This window comes from Seriola aureovittata, chromosome 17 (genome assembly GCF_021018895.1).
Source record: "Seriola aureovittata isolate HTS-2021-v1 ecotype China chromosome 17, ASM2101889v1, whole genome shotgun sequence".
NCBI classification, from domain to species: Eukaryota; Metazoa; Chordata; class Actinopteri; order Carangiformes; family Carangidae; genus Seriola; species Seriola aureovittata.
The window spans coordinates 23,504,037-23,522,784 of NC_079380.1; the positions used below are offsets into that span (position 1 = coordinate 23,504,037).

The window sequence follows — 18,748 nt, forward strand, 5'->3', positions numbered from 1 at the left end:
AAGTGGAAAAAAAAACAAACTCACAAACACTTTTTCTTTTTTCTTTTTACTGTCTTTTACACAGAAACGATGCCACAGTTACACTGGGCTCATGATTTAGAGATTACACAATCTGTAACAAATCAGCCTGACATTTTACTTGTCACACTCATGTCCACAGGCTTATTTATGTCCTTAGAGAAAAGAAAGGAAAAAAAAGTCATCATCAAAAATGTCAGAATTTCTCCTCCAGTACAAAAACCCATTATTTTTCATCTTTGAGATTTCACAACGAGAGGGAGTGGAAACATAAGTCCTACAGTACATGCACACTAAAATTTGGACGTAGTCATTCATGCCACTGTTCCCTCATAGCTCTGCATCACACTGCCGTCTTAAGTCACAGTTGTGATCCCACAATGCAAGTGGCCTTGGCCAAACGTGCGAAAATGAAACGCGGTGTAAATATAGCTCCGTAGCTCATGCTGTTTCCTCCATCGACTCTTGTTAGAAAAACAATGGTATCCTATTATTCACTGGGCCGTGATTGAACTGGGAGAAAAGACTTCACTGTTCTTCACAGCTGTGCTGTTGGAGACTCCTCCAGTCATCAGTTACCGTCCTTCAGACACAATCCAGGAGTTAGTCGATCACTTCTGTTCCTCACCTCGCTTCACCTTCCAAACGCATTATTTTCCAGGATAAAAAAACCTTCCTGCTCTTTCCTCCTGTCGTGTCATGTTCTGCGTCACTGTACGTCCAGCAGGTTGGCTGGCTGATGGACTATTTTTTTTTGGGGGGTGGGGGGGGGCTGGGTCGGCTGAGTTTGCACATGCAGAGTCACCGTGGGGGCATTGTTCAAAAAATGTTCCCTAAACACGAGTGACCGTCTCAAAGGTCAGGAGTCTGAGAATAACTCCTGTGATATTTAGAAACACCTTTTGTTTCCTGATAGCCTGGCGAGCTGGTGATACTGAGGTAATAAGAGGAGTCAGTTGGCATGGCAACTATCCCTGTGACCTCTGCGGGCCGATGGCGGCTGCATAAAGGCCCGTTATGCAATAGGCCGAATTCGCTTAAAGCATCTTTTTTCGCTTCACATGAACGAAAAACAGTGAAAACTTTGAAACTTATAGAACGGGACAACGTGACCTTTATAATTTCTGACTCTTAATAAACGAATCATTTGTCTGCCAGGTGAAAACGTTAAAATACAGGTGTGTTGTGTACACCTGACGTGTTCACAGCCTCACAGAATGACAGTGAATTCAACGTCTCACTCAAGTGAAAGTATATTAGAAGTCACGCTGCAGAAACTGGCCAACATCTGGATTATTCATCTAATCTAAACTACTATATATAATTGTAACTGCAGCAGGTTTCCCTCTGAGTTGTGCTGAAGTTATCTGTGAAGTGGCACAACATGGACACATTGGGGGTGAAGTATGTTTTTTTTACACCTTCTGTGTGTGTTGGAACATCTCAGACCAGATCATGTGGCAAAAACAAAATTCAAATCATCAGGAAAAAAAAAAAGAGAAAAGAAACAGAAAAAAGCCACAGGACTTGGCCCCGTCTCAGGAATATCTGCATAAATGATTCACGACAGAGGAAATGTGTCTCAGAGCGGCAGCTGCGAGGCGGTTGTTTGTGGACTAATGCACGCAGATTATCACCCATTCCTCAGGCAGGGGGCGGGAGAGAGATACTGGCGAGCAGACCAACAGCGCACTCTTGGAAATCTGCTCTTCCCTTCCCCGCCACCATCACCACCACCATCATCACCACCGCCGCTGCGTAATCAGGCAGCTCCAGGGCTGAGGCGCACCGAGCCACACAGCGCGCTGCTTATTGATAAGACTCCTTGGAAGAAGAGGACCGCAAACCACCGTCCTGACCTGCGACGTTACTTCACACGCTCGGCCCGTGAGCTGGACTTTTATTGGGACGCATCACGGTTAAAGAGACGCTTATTAACAGCTGGGAAAAGTCAAGTCAAGTGGATTTTAAAATTAATGATATATTAAAGAAACCGGGACAAACCCTTTGGAATAATTTAAACTTTACTTACTTTCCGAGTCTCCTGGATAGTTTTGCCTTGTGACGTTTGAACGTTCGCTGCTTAGAAATGTCGCAAAGTCTTTTGTTAATTCAATTTATCGCTTTTAATTTGCGCTTTTAGCCCGAAAAAACGCACACGCACGCACGCACGCACGCACGCGCGAGGTGAACTAAACAGAGAAGACTGAACATCACGCCGAAGAAGAAGTTGGAGGTTTCTTGTTTTTACACAGTGGGTGCCGCAGACCTCTCTCCCTCTTCTTCTTCTTCTTCTTCTTCTTCTTCTTCGGATATCTCCGCTGGAGACCCCGCAGTGTGGACACACCGTCAACGCGCGCGCAGTTCCGCAGGGCGAGCCGCTGTCCCCCACCCGCGCGCACTGCTGAGGAGAGAGGGACTCTCGCGCTTCCATAAATGCCCGGTCCGTCGAAGAGGCTCGAGGCTGGGCAGCAAGATGAGCTCGTGGGTGCAGCTGCTGCTCGTGTTGCTGGCTGCGTGTCTGCGGTTTGGCGTAGCCGAGGTGAGTTAGCATCAATCACAGTGTGAGAAACTTTTACACTTTACTGAAGCGACTGTCACTAGTCCTACGGCAGCCTGCACGTTATCCTGCACGCACGTGAAGCCCTAATTAAGTTTTATTTAAAGTCAGCACGAGCACTGACAGGATATAAAATAGAGACAGCTAATATAAACTTCAATTATTCTCTTTAAATCCTTTTATTACTCTGCAGCAACTATTTCCTAAGAATTACATCAAAAATTCAAAATAAGGCAACAAATTCTGTATTTTTAAAAACAGTATTTCTTGTATTTTGTTTTATTTTTGACTGTAATTATATTATTATTCTCTTACATCATCAGGAGCATATATACTATAGGTTATATATATGTTCCTGTCAAACACAAGAGAAGATACACAGACCAACATCATCATCAAACTCAGGTGTTTTTATTTTATTTTATATAACTTTGGAGTTGGTGCACCTGCTTTAGTCCAGTCTCATAATAAAAGTCCTCCCGGCCGCCTGTGGGATCCTTGCAGAAGATAACTGTTATTCCCCCCATTAACTGGCGTTATGAATGGATGCCCAGAGGCAGACGCATGCGGAGGTCTTCCTCTTGTGGGTGATGAGGCAGGAAACAGAAACTTGCCATGAAAGGCCCCTTCTGCAGCTGGATGCTCCACGTGGTTAAGTGATGCGTTCATGGATGCGGTTCCAGATGTTGAGGGACTGAGTCAGTGAGCGCCGTCGTACTGCGACGTCGTGCCGCGGAGGCCACATGTTTGTAACAGTTGATGAGCAGCGGAGACCACAAACTGTGACACTGCTATTTATTTATTTTTGTGTCAACATGACACATTGTGTTGTTGTTGATTTTTTTTTGGGGGGGGGGTCTAATTGTGGGAGGCCTTTACATATTCACCTGAACATATAGGCTTTGTATGTGTGTCACATGGGTGTTGCCACGCAGACGATGCGCTTATTACTGCTGTTTCCTCCTCCAGTGAACCACATGTGCACCTCTGCGCCGCTTGATTATTCCACTGTAAATCTGTCTGAATGAAGGTTTCTTATAAACCCGTGAAAGTGAACAGGCAAATACAGACGCTGGATAGATGGACCAAGCCGGACTGTCTGCTCCAGGTCACGCAGGAAGACCAAACTTTAACCAAAGGTCAAGTGAGGCTCGGCGATAAATGATGTAATATTGGAAAAAGGTCGGAAACGCGGATTAAACCTGAATGAAAGATAAAAATCAGATTCACCGTGTCTCTCAACCTACTTCTATAAACTGAATTTATTCCCTGATGTGAAGTCTGTAGAAGTCGGTGGCACCGTCACGCCCAGTGAATCAGATTCTTCCTCTCCGCCTCCGTTCAGGTTTAATCTGTGTTTCATCTCCGCAATGAAACGCCAGTGTCAGTGGTTCCTAAAACTAAATGGAGTTTAAACACTGTGCGCTGTTAATGAAATATATAATTCCCCTTTCTTTCTCTGAGCCACTTGAACAGCAGAGAACGTACTGTACGTAGTCCACCGTCACCATGACTACTCAACACGAAGGGAGATTTTGTGGAAAACACATAGCTACGAGGGATGACTTCAAATTCCTGTCGTCGACCCGTCTTTTCATTTTACGGCTTCTTGTAGACGCCACATGAAAAAGGAAACTAGAATCTGACAGTGCACGTGTTTCAAGAGGGAGAGCGTTACAGAGGCTTTGAGGTATACAACCAGGAATCCCCCCCCCCCCCCTCCCCATGTCTAATTTTAAAGTTATAGTCAGGGAGTCTGTAGGTTCAATCACCTCCCTTATAAAAAGAAGAAAGTGATCATGAGAGAATGAGTTTGAAACACACATCTCCTGTTGAGAGTGAGTGATAATTTAAAAGCTTCTTATAATGAACGTATACCTTCACCTACAGCGCCACACAAACTCCTCATTATCTTTATAATTGCGTCAGGCGCCTTTCCAACTCGCAACTACATTACGAAGAAAAGAATTCATTAAAGTCACATTTACTCACATATTCCAGTATTGTGCACGTGTAGTTTTCACAGTTTCAGTGTCTACATGTGAAGCCTCACACATGTGCTGCTGCTGCTGCGCCGACAGCAATCTGGACCCTCTAATTATGTACGATTAGATGTTCCCTCTCCTGCCCGGCCGGCTGCAGCCTGATGCCTGTACCTGGCATTCCTCAACGTGTCCGGGAGCTTCAGGTGATAACTTCTGGATTATGTCGAGAATTTAGGGTGTTTTTTTTTTTTGTTGTTGTTGTTGTTGTTGTTGTAAAAACTGTGAGGTGTTGGTTACACGGAGCAGGACAGTTTCTCAGGAGAGGAAGAACTGTCCAGCTGATCTAACAGCTGTTGTTGTCTCTGCTTCATCATCACGAGCCCGTTATTTGAAAAGAGGTCAACTGTTCCAGATGCAGGTGACGGATGAGACTCCAAGCGCAGGGAGGGAATATTAGCTTTAGACTCACTGACTTCACACTTTTATTTGCCATTTTATGGGCAATTAATCATTTCTTTACCAAACCACGGGGGCTAGAGCGTCTTGCAGGGAGGCATCACACATCAGACTCGACGATCTCTCCCCGGAAAGAAAATAATCAACAACTATTTTGATAATAAATGTTGTATAAATGTTGTAGCGTTGGTCCCAGAAAACGTGGAAGTTCAGGACATCACTTTGGGCTTTAGGACAGTTTGATGGATATTTTTCATCATTTTCTTTTACAGATGAATCCATGATGAGGAGACGTGCTAGCTGCAGCCTCACCTGTTGGTTTAGTTCTCAGTAACAGGAAATATCTTCTTTCTTTTCTTTCCCCACTGAGCCTCCATTATTTTAGTATCTCGACATCTTGAACGTATCAAAATACTCGTCCGTCACAGTCGCACGTTGAACATCACCGACGTGTGTTTACGTATTCTGTCTGTGCAGTTTGAATCTGTTTACATCTGTTTTGTTTATCAGAACCAAAGTGTTTATTTAATATTTCCTGCTCAGACACAAATCTTCATGACAGCAGGCACCACGGCGAACAAAGGCAAACATCCTATAATTAACATCAGACACAATTAGCCGAGCAGGCGGGTTCGCTCCGTCGTCGGCAGAGGAGGGAGGAAATAATCATGATGACTCCTCAGGGGCATCGGCAGCTCTGCGGCGGAGATGTCAGTGTAATACAGCAGGCGTTTCCCCGCTGGAGAATCTGACTGTATGAAAGGACGTCCAACAATGGGGGAAAGTCAGTGGCATACAGTTTGGGCAGGGTGAGGATACACCTTCATTTCATGGATGGCTACTTCCTCTGGCTAAAGCTCTTGCTTCCCGCCGGGATTTCATTATATTCTCCAGACCCCGGGAGGAGCCGTACTCTGGGCTGGAGTTGCGATATAAAATAAAATGAATCTGTATTTTTCTTTTTTAAAAAACAGCCGGGTCAGATCTCACTGGCTCCTCTCAGGTCGTCTTCCGTCGGTTCACCTCACCGATGAAGCACATCCGCCGCGTTTAAACCAATGTGAGGAAGTGTGTCGACCCATGTCTGATCCTTGTCCGTCTTTTATTCATCTATTATCCCTCTTTTCTTTTTTTTCAGATGCACCTCTCCTCTCTCCTCCTCTCTATATCACTCCTTCCCCCACTTCCTGACTCCTTCCTGGCTCCTTTGACCCCTAAATGTTAGCAGATGAGAAGACACAACGCCAATAGTCATTCACCCTGCTCTTAGTGACCATTGTGTGTCTGCTTTGGTTAACACCCCCCCCCCCTCCAGCTCTCTCACCCATTAATGACTGGGGGGGTTAAACCCACAGTCAGTCTATAGAGGGACAATGAGCTGCTGCTCGGTTGTTGTTGTGCTGGTATGGAAATATTTAGTGAAGAGCAAGTTGGATAAAGTTTCCTTTTGTTATTATCAACAGATTCCACGAGGAAAGCAAAAGCAGAACTGAGTTTTCCTCCCGACCGTGGAGCCAGACGCTGATATCATGTTTGTCTCTGCGCCATTAAAACCTTCCAGAAAGCGTCAGATATATATTCCTTCACTGCGGGAAACAGGACGAGTGCAGGAGTGTAGCTGCTGTTTGAAGGCTCAGCCAGTTCCAACCATCAAGTCTCTGAGATGTTTTCATATTTATTTATTCTCAGGCATCACAGATGAATTAATAGATAGTTAATAATAATGAAGAATGTTAGTTTTTATGTTAAATTATCGAGAGTTGTAGCAGGTTCCAGTTTCCAGTCTTGAGTTAACTAGTAGTTATTAGTTCAAGCCATTTGTTTCTGATCGATTGATTAATCATTTACATTGATATTTTTGTGGGGCACTGCTACATTACAAGAAATACAAACTATAATAACGAGCTTTTGAAATGTGAAGCGAGCCGCCTGTTAAACGCCACGGGGCGAGATGTGTGATGATTCTGAATGTGTCAGGAGAACCGGCGAGGAGAACGTCGGCGCGAGCGGACACGCCGTGTGGATAATGTGAGGCTTAGTTTAAACGTCACCTTCATCTGTGAGACCACACTTTGCGTTTCCTGCCGGACCAGGCCTGCAGACCTCGTCCGTCTGACTTCCTGTGGAGTTTATTTTTCTCCTGCGACCGATCGAAACTCGGTCGACTAAGACTCTTCTCATCGACTAGCGTTACAGAGCGATCGCCTATTGTTCCTCGGTCGGGCAGCCGCACACACTGAAGCGCTCGGTTGCTGCAGGAGTGTTGTTTCATTTCCTCAGAGGAACTGTTTGGAAAACTCTGTAATGCCTGTTGCAGGATGCAGAAGGGCGGGAAATTCTCAAACAGCTATTCTTATAGTCTTGTGCTGAAAAAAAAAAAGTGTCTAAATGTCTAACGTGTCGTCTTCTTTTCCTCTTTTCCCATGGTCCTGTTCTACGGCGGCCCAGGCTGGTGTAGGATATCTCATGTGGTTGGTGTTGTGTGTTTCAGGGGGACCCTCTGCCTGCAGCCCTGGTGGAGCTGGTTAGAAACAGCCCCATCGCCTCCATAGAGGACCTCCAGCTGCTGCTGCTCTCTGACTCCGTAGGTAAAGATCACAGCTCTACTTCTATTGTTACATTCACTGAAACCGGATTCACTGCTGGGTTATTGTGTTATTGTGGATCCTGACACGGTTGTGCTGCGTTCACATTCTTACTTTAATCTCAGCGACGTGTTAAATCTCGACGTGAACCGAACTGTAAAGGTTGGCGGACCAATAACGTGATCTCTGGTTTACTGTGTCTGTAGCTCATTTATTACAAATAAATAAATACTATGATGAAATACTAAAACTACAGTTTCATGGGAAACATACACCATTGATCCTTTCAAAATAAAGTGCATCAATCCAAAACATTTTCTTACTTCCTGGACTGACAGTAGACACAGAGTCCATGTTGTTCTCACCAACTCTGTCGACTCAGATTTCATGTTTCCTCTTAAATAAAGTTCTGGATCATTTCAGATGCTTTTTAAATGGGACAAAATGTAATCAAGAATACACTAATTAATACTTCTAAGATGTGTAAAGACGAACTGAAAATTAACAACATCAATTAGTAGTTACTAACTGTGACTGGTGAACATGATCGGATCAAAGTGAGAAGTACAACAACAGTAACTTTAAGTAGCTCCACGCCTCACACTCACTCACATCAGTAACATGTGACGTTAACGACCCCCACACCCTCTTTGTTGCCCCCGCTCGCTCTCTCTCTCTCTCTCTCTCTCTCTCTCTCTCTCTCTCTCTCTCTCTCTTCTCTCTCTCTGTCCTCGCACGCCCACATGCAGGGACCTCGTCCACACATGCAGAGGGCGCTACAACGCCTCACAATATGAGATATCACACCAGGGGACAAAAGAAACGGGCTCGTGCATAAATCAGTTGCTGCGTTTAAGTCAAACGCTGTGTTTGTTTATTGTTTTGTCTCAGATGAGGAGGACGGGACTTCTGCAGCCAATGGAGGTCACAGACTCCCGAGGAGCCTCGGTGAGTCAAGCCCCCTCCTCCCTCCTCCCTCCTCCCTTTCTGGTCCTCCACAGTGTTATTATTCAGAACACTGCTTTCTTGTTGCGCTCACAATGTGAACTTATTGTGCACGGTGAGGGAGCGAGGCGTTGCTGCTGTAACTCTCATGCGGCTTCTTCAGATGTAAAAATAAAAAACATGCGTCAGAGTAAATGTTGGGTTAATAGAAGGTCGAAGTGGAGAATTCCTGATTTTCCTCATGAGCTGTGGAAGTACTCCATCCTCATTAGTGCAGGACAGCGGGTTTGTTCAGTCAGCCTTGATTTATGTGACAGGTGTGGTTTTAGTGACGCGGTAAAATCCTTCCCATTAACCTTTCTTTTTTAAGCTATCATGATAAAGCAGATGTCTGAATTACTGCACATCAATCTACAGCCGTCTGGGTGACGAGGAAACACTAATGGTCCTACATTAATCCTCGTAAAGAGGAACCCTGTGTGTCCGACCCCAGAGACGCTTATTGAACAAGGAACATTTCTGAAATTCCCTCGTGTTTCAGATCAATACAACACCGATTAGAAGAAGCTTTAAACCGCTATTGTATAAAACCGTAAAGAGCTGTCACCACACTGTCCCATAGATAAACATGCACTCAGACTTCTGAAGGAGCCTCATGTGCATTTTGGTTCTTCTCTCCTTGTTGGTTCAGCTAACACGTCCACGAAAGGGAAGGTGGTTGTTAACGGTCGCTTTTTTACAAACACAGTACGTTTTGAATGCTAACACTCACGCTAATGCTAACACCAGTGCTAGCAGCGACGCTCACACTTCGTCGTGTCGTCCCTCAGATGCCCAGCCGGCCCAGCAGGCTCTGTGTAAAGTGCGTACAGAGGTGGTTGAGATCACCAGGGCAATGCTGGACCGCAGCAACGCTAACTTCCTGTTATGGCCGCCTTGTGTGGAGGTGCAGCGCTGCTCCGGCTGCTGCAACACCAAGAGCCTGCAGTGTGTCCCTGTGGTCACGCACACCAGATACCTGCAGGTAAACAACCGCATGCACACAAATACACGGACTGAACATGAAGGTCAAAGCACGCACATTTAGACGGAAGGAAAAATGGCGCCCGCGATGTGTTTTTGTTACAACTCCTCCCTGTGATTCGCTCCTTATCCAGGTCATGAAGATCGAATACGTGAATAAAAGACCCACGTACGCCAAAGCGGTGGTGTCGGTGGTGGATCACGTGGAGTGCCGGTGTCAGCCGGCGCCACGTCCTCCGGCGCCCAAGAGAAAGTCGTCTCGCAGACAGCACAGCCACCAGCATCAAAACCTGACGCTGGGCCAAGAGCACGGACAGGGACAGGTACAGTGTGGACGCTCTCTGTTGTATTAAATTCTCACCTTACACGTGCAAAGACACAAGTTATCACAGAGTTTAGTTTAAGCAGCCGAGCTCTTGTGTAACTTCTAGTTACATGTTTCTCAAAACTTTATTGTTGTTTAATATAATATTAATGTGGTAAGTTGATTTTAAAGTGTATAATATTATAATTAGGTCAGAAATACACTGAAGAAGCTTGTGGAACATTTACTCATCTACACTGATGGTAAATGGACAAAAGTGAGATGAACTGCATCAGTTAAGCTGAACTTCATCGTGTTGAATTTTTATTACCGCAGGTCAAGATGCACTCCAAGGACGAGCTCCATCAGTGGGAGGAGCTGAAACAGAACCAGAGGGCCCACCTGGAGGATCTCCTGGAGCAGCACTGGAGCCCCAGAGGAGACACCTTCACCCAGCCCGGAGAAGGCTACAGTCTGGCTGGGGAGGACGCATCTCGGTCCGGAGAGGCCGTTCACTTCGCTCCACACTGGGCACATAACTCCAGCGGGCTCCACGGGACCGGAGAGCAATCTGAGAACGTGGAGAGGAAGCACGGCAGGATCTCGGACGGCAACAAGACTGTTTCCTCAGAGGGTGATGTTGGTGTTGAGCCAAAGAACAAGCTGGTAGAAGGTGGGAACGGGTTGCTGCTCAACGTCACTGAAGGGAAAGTGAATGAGGGAAACGGGGGAAGGGACAAAGCTGCACAAACACGCAGTCCACTACTGCAAGAAGACAAATCCAAATTTACAAAGAGTCACACGAGTGGCATCTCTCCGCCTGTTACTCAGAATCCTCAAGCCAAATTCAGTCCAACTGAGGAAACCATCAGCCAGAGAGTCGGGAGCAGAGCCCGACCGACCAAAGAGCCCAACCCGGACCCCCGAGAGCAGGGGAGGCGGAGGGGGAACGAGACGCCGGAGGAAGAGAGGATATTACAGATCGAGGAGGCGAAACTGGAGGAGGAGAGAAGAGAGCTTCTGCTCCTCCACAAGAGGCTGGACCAGGAGAAGGAGATCCTGAGACAGCAGCAGGTGAAACGAGAAGAGGAGGAGAGGCAGAGAGAAAAGGAGGCGGACGGTCGACATCACCTGCATGGTAAACATCATCGTCTGCAGACAACTACACAGAAACCAGGTAAAATCAGGATTTAAGAAATAAAAACACAAATATGAAATATTTTTAATAAATCATTTTTTGTTTTTTAATTTTAACTTTTCCTTTAATATGTAAATGCTTTTTTTTTTCCTGCAGAGAGCACAACATCTACGACTACCACGCGGCAGCCCTCAGCTCCAGCAGGCCCCAGACCTCCAGCTCGTCCAAACCAAACGAAGAGAAGGATGAGGAAGAATCGCAAACGGATCAGCAAGGCAGCTATGAGAGCGATGCTAATGTAGAGCTAAAGTAAAGCCAGGTGAGTTCACATGACCTATCAGACAACAAACAATCTAAAGATCTAAATGCCGGAATGAATCATGCAGCTCGGTGAAGTTTAAAGTTTGCCTTCCTATATTTCCCCCTCAGGGACACAACGTGAACTTGGTGTATTTTGTGGATAATCCAGAGGTGAAGCAGAGTGACTCCCTTCATATAAATATTTATTCATTCATTCATTCAGTAACCTGCTCATCCTGTGAGATCTCCTCAGTAACACTACTAATAACTGTCTGGTGAACCTGTAATGACACCTGGACGGAGTAAGACGAGGGTGAGAGGAAAATGGAATATAAATAAAAGGTGGACCTTGTTTTTTTTGTTTTTTGTTTTTTGTTTTTTAAGAGAACACTTCTCTACAACGACAGTTGCTGGTGTGAAGTAACAAGCGGCATCTGAAGACTGACAAATCGTGTGCGAGCACAGTACATCCGGAGGACTGACACTGCATCGCTGTAGAACTGTGGATAATCGTGCAATTTCAAAACTCTTCGTGGAACCATGTTTGATATCAACAGAGAGAAACTGCACTTATATTTTGACGAAACCGAGTCTATACGGGGTTTAAATGATAAAGTTTGTTGCTGAAAGACTTGTTTTTGTGATAACGACAGTCAGACCGGACTGTTGAAAAATGGACGTAACTCTTCTGTGTCACGAAAGAATCTGTTGTATTGTAATTGGATAATCTTAAGAGACAATCATCAATAGACGGCAATGACAACTAATGCTGACTAAAACCACCAATATTCCCCATGTGTGATAAAACTCACACATCTGGAGCTCAGCGTTGACTCTGCTGGGAAGATGAAGCTGTGTAGATTTACCGTACCCAGGCCTGATATCATTTATTAGCTCATTAAAACAGTCATGGTCTCTCTCTAACCATATTTAATATTTAACTCATTGCAAACACTGGATTTACACAGATGTGATCAGAGAACAAAAACATGCATTAGTTTTAAGATCTCACCACGGGTGTGAAGAAAAAAAAAAGAGTGAGGTGCTCTCTGAATATGAGGTGATGGCGTTCCACCTGTGAACCCACCGTGTGCTATCTTTCTTATTTATTTATCTCTACCATTACTGTGGATTAACTCTCCATAGAAATACTGCATTCAGCTGCCGTGATGACTGGGTGGTTCCATCAGAAACACTCAACAAGTTTAGAAAAGAAAAATAAAAGAAGATCAAAAGCTTCTGCGACCTCCCAGTATCACGCAGTGTTTAACTTCTGTGTCTAAAAAGTGTGTGCATGTGTGTTTGTTTTGTATGCCTAAGTGTGTGGTGTAGTGTGTGTATAGCCACACCTACACCTTTGTCATGCATCTCAATACATGTAGCAGCATATATCTGTTTCTCTCTGTCACTTTCTCTCTTTGATAGAGAGACGTTTTTGTCTTTTTCCAATCAATACAATCACGTTCCTTTTAAACTCTTCAGGAAACTGAACGGGTCGAAACAAGTGAATCAACAGCTCGTCACTGAAAAGGACAGCGGGACTTTGCAAACGTAGATAATGTTTTTGTGTATTTCCATTAGAAAGAACACGTAGAAACACTCTGGTGATGCTCTTTGGTTTTCAGTGATCCATAATCAGCCAGACATCTTAAGTTATTGAAAAAACATGGCTTGTATGTCCTTTGTGTCAACTTACAACTGTTACTGATTTTGTCTGTTTTATTATGAGATATGATGGAAAAAAAAGGAATGTTTGTGATAACGTTGCCACCTAATGCTATTTTCATATGGGTATAAGAAGCTAATGTGCTGAAATCTACTTTGTTTTGTGTTTTTATTCCATTTCTCCTCTAAATCTTCTATCATCACCGGGCCGACGGCCGCTGCTCAACACGTGACCAGCAACTGACTGACAGCAAAACGGATTTTAAGGCTAAAGGCTAATTCAGGCGTCCTCGGCGTCATGCGACATAAATGTGGTTATCTGTGAGGCTGTAAGAGTCTGCAGACATTGTAGTGGCTCAGTTGTATTTAGGCACAGCTGCGCTTTGAGCTAAATGCTAGTGTCAGCTACTGCTAACATGCTAACAGTAACAACGCTAAAATGCTGACGCTAAGCTGGTATGAGGTTTACCACGTTTAGCGTCTCAGTTTAGCATGTTAGCAAGATAACGTTTGCTAGGACAGAAGAAAGTACAGCTGTAGCTGATGATGCCTTTTGTTCTGAAGGTATTTAGTCAAAAGAAATGTTGAATTTTTCACACTTGGTGGCGCTAAATTAAATGTTTACCATCAGGTAAGAGGATCAGTAAATTTATTACGGTTCATACCGAGGGGGATAGTTTTCAAACAAATTTAACAAAAAGCCAAAAATGTCACTTTTATGACACGAACTATCTGACTTTCTTACCACTTGCTGCACTCAGCCTGTTTGACATGTTGTGTTCACACAGTGCATCTTCAGCTCTCCAGAGGCTTCATATTGACTCCTGGAATCCACTGCCTCGTATTGAGCGTTACTCCTAGAGATGTGCAGTGAGGGTTGTTCAGTCTGACAATAGAGACAGAAAAGAAATAGTGGGGGGTTGATGTACTGTGGGTGAACTCTGGCACACACTCTCCTGATGGTTTGTTTTTCACATTTACCCACTTGACTCTTGGCTGCAAAAACTCCACAACTCAGCAGTCAGCTGCACGGCTCTGTCTGCTAATTACCGAGTCAAGAAGTCGTCTGCTTTCCTGTCTAAGTGGAATCATACGAGGGATTTCTTTGCAGCACAATAAATGCTAATGACAATCTTGCAGATGTGATTATGTCTGAACGCATTTTGGGCTCGAGGAGCCTTGTTGTCTTTATAAAATTTGACAAATAACTGGGTTTGATCCCTTAAACTCAATGTGTATTCAGGTATTCATGCATTACTTCCCGTTGCCCTACTGTCAATCTCACACGGACGTACTACGTCCAAACGGCAGACCATCTCCAAATTCAGCATCAAGGTGGGATGCCTGTTTTTTTCCGTGGGTGTCCGAGCTGCCCCCCCCCCCCCCCCCCCCCCCCCCCCCCCCCCCCACGGACTTCAAACAACAGCAGGGTAGAGAAGTGAGGGCAGGCTTGTTGACTGTGACAAACACACACAGGGGTCAACCACCATGACAGTGTGGGAGTGTCTCTGAGGGACCAGGGACTGTGACTAAAGACACATAGCTGACTGACTGACCTTAAAGGCCGGTCAGTCAGTCAGTCAGTCAGTCAGTCAGTCAGTCAGTCAGTCAGTCAGTCACATAACCAGCTAACAACCTGGAACAATATAATGACCCATCATTGACGGTTTAATGGAGAAAAACCAAACTCATAACAAACCGTGACCCGACTAGTAGTCCCAATCGAAGCCTGTTAAATCCAGTGTCCTGATTTATCGGTGATCAGTTCCCCGGCTCTTCGAGCTGAGGGACGGAGCAGAGGTGCAGACTGCAGTCACTGACTTCTGAGTTCTTTGGGTTTGAACCCAACCCACAGCTGACATTTCCCTGTCTGAAACATGCCGGTAAGGTAAACTTGGAGACTGTGAGTGTGAATGTTTTGTCTCTACGTGTTAACCATGTGACAGACTGGTGGCTTCTGCAAGGTTTACCATGTTTTTTTTTTTTGTGTGTGCAATGCATGCTGGGACAAACTGAATATGTTAATATGTCTGATTAGTTTATTTTATTTTTCTATGTGTGTTCGTGTTTGTGTGTCTCACGACCAGGACGCTTGAAAACAGTTATTTCATTTGATGTATTGTGCGACTTTATGTGTTTGTAGCTGTTTCTAATGGCCACACTCCAACACGGGTAAAAGTGGGCATCATGAACGCAGGCGAAGACACAATAACCACAAAAATATGGGGGTAATGTGACACGGCACACACTTTCAGATGATCTCACCGTGTTACACTCGGGTGTTCACCCAAAAAAGTGCCAGAAATAGCTGAGTAAACAATGACAAAAAAAGAAAGGCCGAAAGAAAAGTCTGAAGCCTGGCTCCTCTCTCAGTCGTTCACACACACAGCTGGTCGAAGGGGGTGTGAATGTTGGATTGCCAGTTTCAGAAAAGTAACAGATGATTGGATGCAGCCCAGTTCCAACAGTGGAAAGGTGCATGTGGGGGAGGATAGTAATGTCTTGTGTTGTAAGGGACATAAATCTGTCCCACCTTGGGGACCTGGGAGGAAACACGTGTCCTCGTTGGGACTTTTAGGGTTCAAACGTGGTTTAAGGAGAAAGGTAGAGTCAGGTTTGGGGTGAAGCATGAAGTGGGTTTGGTAAAGGTCAGTCTTTAGAGAATGAATGAATGCGTGTGTGTGTGTGTGTGTGTGTGTGTGTGAGAAGCCAGGCATTGAAACATGTGGTGGACCTCTGGGAATGTGCGTCCATGCGGAACAGGAGCGGCTTTAGTTTTGCTTTTTCTGAATTCTGCTCTTTCACCGTATCTCATCTCGTCGACGGGGAGGGCGGGAGACACACGGTCAAAAAAAAAGGGAACGTTTTTTAAGCATCAATGAGGAAGTGTAATTTAAATAACACACTGCCAAAGTTCCAGCTCCCTCATCAGTGACAAAAACAGAGACTTTAAACTAACATTAAAACTTTCAGAGGAGAAAACTTCCAATGGAAAATGAATATGTGAACATTTGTTGACATGTACATGAATGTACAGGTTGTTACCTCCTTTGTCTTCCCCGCTTGTGTCATAATTGATCTCACAGTGATAAGTACTGACTCAGCTCTTCCTCTCCGAACACCTTTAACACCCTAACACGCCCAAATCACACTTACTTTGCACTTTCACTGCACTTCTTCACCTGACCTCCTTGCACTCATTAAATAGACGTAGACGTGAGGTTTCCTACTGCACTGAAGCTTTAGTCTTGTCCCTCACTTGTAAGTTGCTTTGGATAAAAGCAGATGAGTGAATGTAAAGGGATAAGAAAATATAATTCTTGAACAGAAACAGACAAACAACAGAGTGACATTAAAAAGCTTCTCATTGTCCAAACTGCCTTCGAAGGGCATGTCTCTGCCACGACCGTCTGTGTTTCAGTTTGTCCTGGATTCCCTGATGTACAGTCGTTAGGAAACAGGAGGCCTTTGAACAGGAGGTTACACAAGCATCCGTGTGGCGCCACGCACCCCCTACACCTTCCACTGCTTTTATTTTCCTGTTTTTATGTACGACAAAGGACGGGGACACGCTGTACACAGATGACCACAAAACCACCTCGTCATCAAGCACGCGCGCACACACACACACACACACACACACACAGTAACATCGATGTGTCCATTGACACACGCATTTGTCCTTTATGTGCTCCTCTCCTGGTTTTCGCTGATGAGGATCAATATGAATCTGCCACTCGTTTCACGCCACTGCTCTCCGGCGGTGAGAGTAAAGTGTTTTTGGAGCAGAACCACTGAAAACGCCAACAATGCTGGAAAAACCCCTCGCACAATGTTCGTCAAGGCCACAGAAACAAGAGTGTGAGCGCCTTCACGGGCACAGTGACTCAGGCGGTGTGTGTCACAGTGCTCCTCAGCCTCATCGGACAGGAAGCTGTACCTAGCGATGGGCTGAAAACACAGGAAGTCGATATCAGCATGCCTGGAATTCCAGCATTGTCTCTGACAAGAAAGACTTCTGCATCGCTCAAGCACATTATTTTCACGATAAAAAATTTTACAGTAACGTTGCATTGCAGCCCCGTAAATGCCTGCAAACCACATACTGTGTGTATCACACGCTCACACCTGCTTCCAGAAACTGACAGACCCTGAATACATGTGTACAACCCTGGCAGGCTGGACAGATGTGCAGATAAACAGAGCAATAAATTAGATAATGCTGTGTGTGTGTGTGTGTGTGTGTGTGTGTGTGTGTGTGTGTGTGTGTGTGTGTGTGTGTAAGTGAGGTAGAGCGAGATGGTCTAACCACTGTATACACAGCTCTGCAGATATCCACCCTCTGATTTTGAACTCAGCTGCCAAATTGCTGTATAGAAATGTCCTAGCTGAAAATTTTGCACCTGTTCACAGATACAGACACACACTAGTGGTGTAGGCAGGGTAACAAATGGGCCAGAGATTGACGAATACCCAGACACAAAGAATCTGTGCCTGTGGACAAAAACTATTTTTAGCAAGAGATGAGGAATTAAATTTTGTTGCCACGACAACTTAGTTTCGGTCTCAACATTGGTACAGACGCAACAACCCCGCCATCCCTCCAAAACAGAGAGATTGACTTTTTAATGCTGTCAACCAAACGGGTTATTAACATATAAGATCTGAGTTTACGTTCAAAAATGCCCATATGCACATGTAATGTACATTTGTTGAATTTCCATATGTGAAATATGTACATATGAAGTAAAATCATATATGTGTATACAGTATAGCCTATATAGGTAAAAATAAACAGTCTAGTAAAGTCTAGGCAGGAAAACAACAGCAGGAGGCGCCTGGTTCAGCTTCAACCCTGGTTCTTTCTTGTAGTGTTGCTTGTTCTCCTTGTGTTTCTTCCAGGACTCTGATTACTAGAACAAAGATGCACATTTAATTCACTGTGGACTCTACATTATCCATAGGTTTGAATATGTGTGTGCGTGAATGTGTGTGTGATTGTGTGTTGTTGTGTGATAAACCATTTTCCTGCTTTCCTTCCAGTGCATGCTGGGAAACTTTTTTTTTTTTTGAAGTTTGAACTTTTGATCTAATGAAAAAAGTTTGCTACATTTGCATACAGAATTAAAATGTTTAAATGTAGAAGTCACATAAATGTAAAACTAATAAGATTTACCCTGAAATTACAAAGTATACATAGTATAGTAAGGCATAAAAAGTCATAAAAATGTCATAGTATAGTAAGGCATAAAGACGTCATATTATAGTAAGGCATTAAAAGGCATAAAAACATCAAAGTATAATAAGTCATAAAAATGTCATAGTATAGTAAGGCATAAAAAGTCATAAAAATGTCATAGTATAGTAAGGCATAAAGACGTCATATTATAGTAAGGCATTAAAAGGCATAAAAACATCAAAGTATAATAAGTCATAAAAATGTCATAGTATAGTAAGGCATAAAAAGTCATAAAAACGTCATAGTATAGTAAGGCATAAAAGCATCATAGTATAGTAAGGTATTAAAAGGCATAAAAACATTAAAGTATAGTGAGTCATAAAAATATCATAGTATAGTATGGCTTATACTATCATAGTATAGTAAGTCATAAAAAGTCATAAAAATGTCAGAATTCTAAGGCATAAAAAGTAAAAAAAAATATCATAGTATAGTATGGCTAATAATATCATAGTTTAGTGAGGCATAAAAACGTCATAGTATAGTAAGGCATAAAAAGTCAAAAAAACATCATAGTATTGCAAGGCATA

General features: G+C 44.1%; 1 protein-coding gene across 4 annotated transcripts; it reads left to right on the plus strand.

Annotated features, from left to right (window-relative positions):
* The first annotated feature begins 756 nt into the window (after window positions 1-756).
* Window positions 757-13,133, plus strand: pdgfbb (platelet-derived growth factor beta polypeptide b). 4 transcript variants are annotated; one of them, XM_056402138.1, is made up of 8 exons: window positions 757-2,560; window positions 7,511-7,607; window positions 8,496-8,552; window positions 9,380-9,573; window positions 9,707-9,895; window positions 10,213-11,053; window positions 11,171-11,333; window positions 11,699-13,133. In XM_056402138.1, exons 1-7 carry the CDS (start codon window positions 2,495-2,497, stop codon window positions 11,314-11,316), a joined length of 1,590 nt encoding a protein of 529 aa, XP_056258113.1. In that variant the 5' UTR covers window positions 757-2,494; the 3' UTR covers window positions 11,317-11,333; window positions 11,699-13,133. The 4 variants fall into 4 exon arrangements, with proteins under 4 accessions (XP_056258113.1, XP_056258114.1, XP_056258112.1 ...); XM_056402137.1 differs by having other exon boundaries at window positions 758-2,560; window positions 11,444-13,133; XM_056402140.1 differs by having other exon boundaries at window positions 2,491-2,560; window positions 7,468-7,607; window positions 11,444-13,133.
* The last annotated feature ends 5,615 nt before the right edge of the window (window positions 13,134-18,748 follow it).